We start from the raw sequence: 7,065 nt of genomic DNA on the forward strand, positions 1-7,065 counted from the left end.
AGGGTAAATGAAGGGGCTTGACTGCTAAAGTATTTTATATTTTTAATTAAAAGCTAAAGGTTGTCTTTTAGCTCACTGACTATATTTTGTTAAAGCTAAATGTGCTTTACATGTTTCAATATGTAAAGCTACTGAGTTAAGAAGTACAGAATTAAAGGCAGCTTTCTCTCAAACAACTACTACATGTATAGAACAGAGGTCCTGCCTCATGGCTGACCAGAGATCACCATTTTACATTTTGGAGTCTCCTTTGGCTACTTGAGATGCCAGGATGAATTCCTAACTTCACCATTTCCCTCTCCACCACTGTTCCCATATAATCTAACAAAGGGGAATTTAAAATGAGAGTTGTAAATATTCTCCAGCAATCCAACAGGGAACCCAGCATTTTGACTTTCTAATTACCTTACCTACAGATCAAAAGGTCTGTAATTAATTCTGCTGCTACTCAAATCCCTGGTGCAGTATTGGTGGCCACTGGAAAAATTCAAAGCAATGATCTTATAAATATAGCCATGATTATGATCCTCAATATTCAAGATTTCTGTCTCTCATGAAACTATACTACCTTTCAGATTAGACAGTTTTAATGTCATGATAGCGCTGTAGAAGAGATTAAATGAATCTGTGGATAGATGGAAAGCGTGCCCTTATGTGCAAGATGTTGGTTGTCTTGCTCCTGGTACTATTTACGCCAAAGGTATGTCAGCTCCACATAGCAAAATGCAAGGTTCCTTATATACACCAGCCACTTCATAAGTACCATCAATCAGGAGATTTTATCATTGGTGGCATTGCTTCTCATGGTGGCTTCGTCTCCAATCCAGGAACCTTCACTGAACAAGCCCCACCGGAATTATCTGAAGAGCTTGTGTAAGAATTTTTTTCCCCTTCTATTTATTATGTTGCTGGAGTGATCAGACCTAAAACAGCAGCCTGCAGGAGCTGCAAACCTATGCACACTTATTTGAGAATATTGTCATTCAGGAAAAAGAAGAGAAAGAAAACCCCACTGTGGTAGTGGGAATTTTTGGGGTGGGTGGGGGGACAGTTTATTCCAAGGTAAAAATGCATGGGATTTCAGCCTAACAATTCTGTATCTATAAATATTGTTGGAACTGTGTGATCAAGAATGCAATTTTTGTTCCAGCGTGGTGCCTAAGGGTTACCAGCATATCCTGGCCTTGGCATTTGCTGTCAAGGAGATCAATGGAAACCCTCACATCTTGCCAAATGTCACCTTGGGCTTCCACATCTATGACAGCTATGTTGATGCAAGGAAAACATATCATGCCACAATGCTACTTTTATCTACACTGGAGAAATTTCTCCCCAACTATATATGTGATACACAGAATAATCTGACAGCTGTCATTGGGGGTCTCGACTCCCAGATCTCCCTTCATGTGGCAACTATTTTGGATATTTATAAGATTCCACAGGTAGGACACCTAGGCCTGTTTCTGAATGGACTATGGAAATTGAAAAATGCAGTCATACTTTTTCTTTATATCTTCCAGCTTGTATTATGCTATTTAGAAACAAAAATGGTTTCATTGGGAATAATCAGATCAAATATTCTTTTTCTTTCTTTCCTTTGCGTGTATCATGCACACTGAGAACAGTTCATTGACAGATGAAAAGCAAAGAAACCTATAAGGAACATGATTTTCCTAGATGAGAACTGAGTTTGAGCACTACATTTGTGTGGGAGGCCTTGAATTTAAAGATGTATAGCATCCTCTGCTGAATCACAAACCCTGTAATGACCTGCCCATCTGTAGGCATTAATTGGGGGCCAACTTTATAAAATAGATCACAATTTTCTCTGAAGCAACACCAAAAAGTTAAAAAACTAAGTTGGTTTAAACTGAGGGAGAATTGGATGCTATGCCAGTCAGGCAATTAAAAATACTGTGATTAACTGATGCAGATTGAGCTCCTAATGTTAATGGAAATAGTTTGTATATCTCCACTTCAGGATTGATCAGAACGGATTCAACTGGGTCTTCAATTTCATCATTAGTGACTCAGGAAGTACAGTTGAGAGATAAAATGTTTCCTGATGCTAAAGATGCACTATTTATATGGATGTTCAGATGCGCATGTCAACTACATTTCACCATGCATAACACTGTTATTTAATTGAGGGTGTTTTTTCTCTCTTCCCAACACACCTCTCTTTAGCTCATATTTGGCCCGGCTCCAGTGATGAATGATAAAACCCCAGGACTACCTTTCTACCAGATGGCCCCCCAAGAAGGCCACCAGTTTGCAGGGATTCTTTCTTTGCTTCTGCATTTCAGGTGGACTTGGATTGGGCTCACAGTGGTTGACAATGACAGTGGAGAAAGATTTGTACAAAATGTGCTCCCAATGTTTTCAAACAGAGGTATTTGTTTTGCCTTTCTAGAAACAATCCCAAGATTCAGTTTTATCACTGAAGGACTCACCCTGATGCAACAGGGGGGAAGAATGCATGATAGAGTGATGGGTAGCAAAGCCAATGTTGTGGTGGCCTATGGAGAAGCTTCTACCACTGTATTTTTTAGATGGCTTCCTTATCTATCAATGCTTGGGAGCATGAAAACAAATGTAAAAAGTAAAGTATGGATCTCGACAGCCCAATTTGAATTCATTTCCTTGGCCTTTCAGCGGGATTGGGATGCAGAAATATTCAATGGTGCCATATCCTTTAGAATTCACTCCAATAATCTACCTGGATTTCATCAATATGTTGAGGACAGGAACCCTTTCAATGCAGAAGGTGATGATTTCATTGGGGATTTCTGGCAACAAGCCTTTGGCTGTGTATTCCCACATCGCATTCTGGGTGATGTCAAGGGGGATATCTGCACTGGGAAAGAGAGAGTGGAGAACCTTCCTGCATCTCTCTTTGAAATGACAGTGCAAGGTCTAAGCTACAGCATCTACAATGCTGTCCATGCTGTTGCCCATGCATTGCATGCCATGTTCTTACAAAGACTTGGATACCCAGGAATGGTGGATGGAAGGAGAGACAAGCTTCAGAAGCAGCAGTTTTGGCAGGTAAGGGGCAAGAAATCCTTAAGTTGCATGTGACTACAGTGGGACCCTCATACCCACGGGACCGCCTCTCCTGGTATGCCCCGCGGAGGACCTTAAGGTCCACAAACAACAATAATCTGGAGATCCCAAGCCATAAAGTGGCTAGATTGGCCTCAACTACGGCCAGGGCCTTTTCAGTATTGGCCCCAACTTGGTGGAACGCTCTTTCACAGGAGACCAGGGCCCTGCAGGATTTGTCATCTTTCTTCAGGGCCTGCAAGACAGAGCTGTTCCGCCTAGCCTTTGGGTTGGATTCAGTCTGACCCCTGTGTTTTCCTCCCTCGTGGCTGGATTTATGGACTACGTAAAATGAGGCTGCATTTTAAATTTTAATATTGTATTTTAATCTGTATTTTAATTAATTGCTTTTTATGTTTTATTGTAATTTTATTGGTGTTAGGCGCCCTGAGCCCGGTTTTGACTGGGGAGGGTGGGGTATAAATAAAATTTTATTATTATTATTATTATTATTATTATTATTATTATTATTATTACAAACTGAATTCATTCTGGAAGTCTGTTCTTAAACCAAAGCGTTCTTAAACCAAGGTACGCTTTCCCTACTGAGGCCTCCCGCCACCGGTGCCCTTCCACCATTTGGCTTCCCTTCATCTTCCGAGGCAAAGTTAGCTAGCCGGAACACCTGCTTCCGGTTTTGGGAAGTTTGTTGCCCAAATAGTTCGTTAGTGGGTGTTCAGGTAGCATCCCTGACCTCATTGCTTGAAGGAGGAGCCATCCTTCAATCTTTTTCTTCAAATCTGTTCAGGTATGCTGATGGTCCAGTGCACTCTCATCCTTTTATTCCACATACCTACAATCTCCATACACAAAAGTACAGAAAGACATTTATTTACTCCTAGATTATTAATCTATTCACACACCCATTCATTTCTTTTTTCATGATTACCCCAATTCACAGTTATGATCTCATTCATTGGCTACAATATGAGGCTCTTTTCAAGAGATTTGCAGAACTTTCGATGGCTTTGGGGTGGAATGTTGAGAAGAATTAACACTCTCTACCTAAAACCTATCTTTGCTGAACATGCACAGTTTTTGGCTGAACCCACACACCTCCCCCATATTAATATCAATAGGATTCCAAAATACACACTTCTAAGCCTTCACACAATGTTTATAGGGAGTGGAGAAAAGGGGAAATTTCAGGCCAGCCATGAGCCCCAATATGCTACATGTATGTTGCAGACAGTGTGACTCCTCATTCTGCACTGAATCTCTTTTTGAAATATTCGAATCCACCCTTTTCTAAATGCTTGCTTTCTCTTTTCTTCAATCTAGATCCATCATTTTCTGAGAGGTGTCTCATTTAACAACAGTGCTGGAGACACGGTGTCCTTCGATCAGAATGGGGAGGTAATATCTAGTCTGGACATTATCAACTGGATAATTTCCTCCAACCAGTCCTTTCATAGGGTCAAAGTTGGGAGGATGGATCCTGAGGCTCCTCCAGACCAAGCCTTGACCCTTCATGAAGATGCCATAACATGGCCCAGATGGTTTAACCAGGTGGAGTCATGTTCTTAGCTAATTCAAAAGAAATTCATTCTTAAATGTGCAATGGTTATTTGTCTTGATGTCTAAGATAAAGTTCACTTCAGAATCAAGGGGGGGGACTTATGAAAAAAATATCATTTTTCCCCTCAATGTAAATTAATGTATTTGTCCAAGTTGCATAGCTGCCAAGTTATCCCTTTTTTTAAGGGATTTCCCCTTATGCTGAATAGGCTTCCTCGTGAGAAAAGGGAAAACTTGGCAGCTATGCCAGGTTGTGTGTGTTTATCCCTTTCTTCCCAAATGCAATGTAATGTTGTGTGATCTCTAAAACTATCTATGATATCTGCTATGTATTCCTTGTCTTAACACAGATAAGAATGCACTCTATGCAGAACCTGACTGATTCCAAACTGATTGTTCTAATGAATATCATGCTTCTGCTTCATTTATGAATTAGGCTCAGCCTCTTTCTGTCTGTACTAAGAACTGTCACGCAGGATCAAGGAAGAAAGTGAAGGAGGGAAAACCGTTTTGCTGCTATGACTGCATGCCATGCCCAGAGGGAAAGATTTCAATCGAGGAAGGTAAGAGATTTTTTTTACCTTAAGAGAAATTTGGATCCAGATGCAGTACTTCTATTGAAGTACTTTATTCCTTTAAAAGCTATGGGACAAATGAAGCCATGACTAACTTGTCCACTTGCTTTCAAAGGGACCAAGCGCTCCTCAGATCAAATCCATAGAATCCCTTCATGGAACTTTCATCCTGATTTGTGTACACAATGTTTACAAGGAGTTTGTTCAATTAAAAGCTGAATGTGCTAGACAAAAGCAGCTGTTTATTGTATACTCATTCTGTGTGAATTTTCAAAAAGGTTTGCATCAAGACAATGTAATCTTAAACTTTCCAGTGTACTCCCCAATCACTTTCATAATTGTAAAAAGTCTGGGCTTTTTTAGGTGGCGGCTTCTTGGAGAAGAGCTGCAAATCCACTTCAATGGCAGAACATGAATTTGTGCATATGTGATTTAATCCCACACCCAAATGCTGGCAGTCTGGATGACCCATATATATTCAGTAACCATAAAAATTCAGTCAGGACTTCATCGTGTCCTTTGCTATACCCACCCACTTGACCATCATTCAAGACAGGGTTTATTTTGCCTAAGTATATATTCAGTAACCATAAATATTGGGGGGGGGGGATGAAGGATGTTGATGTGATTGATGGAATGTGTATGAGCTGGGGACTGTGTCTTTCTTTTTTCCAGATATGAGTGACTGTGATAAATGCTCAGACAAAGACTATCCAAGCAAGAACCGAGATGCATGTATTCCCAAGGATATAAGCTTCTTGTTTTATGAAGAACCTTTGGGCATCAGTTTAGTCTGCTTTTCGCTTTCATTTTCTCTGATCACAGCTCTGGTGCTGGGTACATTTATGAAGCACCATGACACTCCCATAGTCATTGCAAACAACAGGAACCTCACCTACACTCTCCTCATTTCTCTCCTGCTCTGCTTCCTTTGTGCACTGCTCTTCATTGGCCAACCTGAGAAGGTGACCTGTCTCCTGCGACAAACCGCTTTTGGCATCATCTTCTCAGTGGCTGTTTCTTGTGTATTGGCAAAAACCATCACTGTGGTTCTGGCTTTCATGGCCACCAAACCTGGATCCAGGATGAGGAGATGGGTGGGGAAGGGACTGGCCAACACCATTGTCCTTTCCTGCTCCTTTGTCCAGGCAGGGATCTGTACTGTGTGGCTAGCAACCTCTCCCCCATTTCCTGATACAGACAGTTACTCAGTAGCTAAAGAAATTATACTAGAGTGCAATGAGGGGTCTGTGATGATGTTTTACTGTGTTCTGAGCTATATGGGCTTCCTGGCAATTATTAGTTTCATTGTCGCTTTCCTTGCCAGGAAATTACCTGACAGTTTCAATGAAGCCAAGTTCATCAGTTTCAGCATGCTGGTCTTTTGCAGTGTTTGGCTCTCCTTTATTCCATCCTACCTGAGCACCAAGGGAAAATACATGGTTGCTGTGGAGATCTTCTCCATCTTAGCCTCTGGTGCTGGACTGCTGGGTTGCATCTTTTCCCCCAAATGTTATATCATTGTGTTCAGGCCTCAGCTGAACAAGAGGGAACAGCTAATAAGGAAGAAAAACTAAGGAAAGAAAGAAAGAAAGAAAGAAAGAAAGAAAGAAAGAAAGAAAGAAAGAAAGAAAGAAAGAAAGAAAATCTGTACTATGCTAATATTGAATCCAATCTACAAAACCATAGAGGACCCTTTCTTTAAAAAAAAACTACACTTGCAATTTTGCAAATTGAAAATATAAATGGAAGCAACTGATTGCTTCCCACTCCATACTCTCTTCTCTTCTCTACAAGAAATAAACCCACCTTTTCAAAATATGATAAACACAGCAATTTTAACAACCATTAACACCTATATGTCCCC

At 40.7% G+C, this 7,065-nt stretch overlaps 1 protein-coding gene across 1 annotated transcript; it reads left to right on the forward strand.

Annotated features, from left to right (window-relative positions):
* Positions 1–5,071: 5,071 nt before the first annotated feature.
* LOC118095466 (vomeronasal type-2 receptor 26-like) lies at positions 5,072–6,775 on the forward strand. The gene is made up of 2 exons (XM_035136715.2): positions 5,072–5,186; positions 5,874–6,775. The coding sequence occupies exons 1-2, from the start codon at positions 5,150–5,152 to the stop codon at positions 6,773–6,775; spliced, it is 939 nt and encodes a 312-aa protein (XP_034992606.2). The 5' UTR covers positions 5,072–5,149.
* The last annotated feature ends 290 nt before the right edge of the window (positions 6,776–7,065 follow it).

This window comes from Zootoca vivipara, chromosome 13 (genome assembly GCF_963506605.1).
Source record: "Zootoca vivipara chromosome 13, rZooViv1.1, whole genome shotgun sequence".
NCBI classification, from domain to species: Eukaryota; Metazoa; Chordata; class Lepidosauria; order Squamata; family Lacertidae; genus Zootoca; species Zootoca vivipara.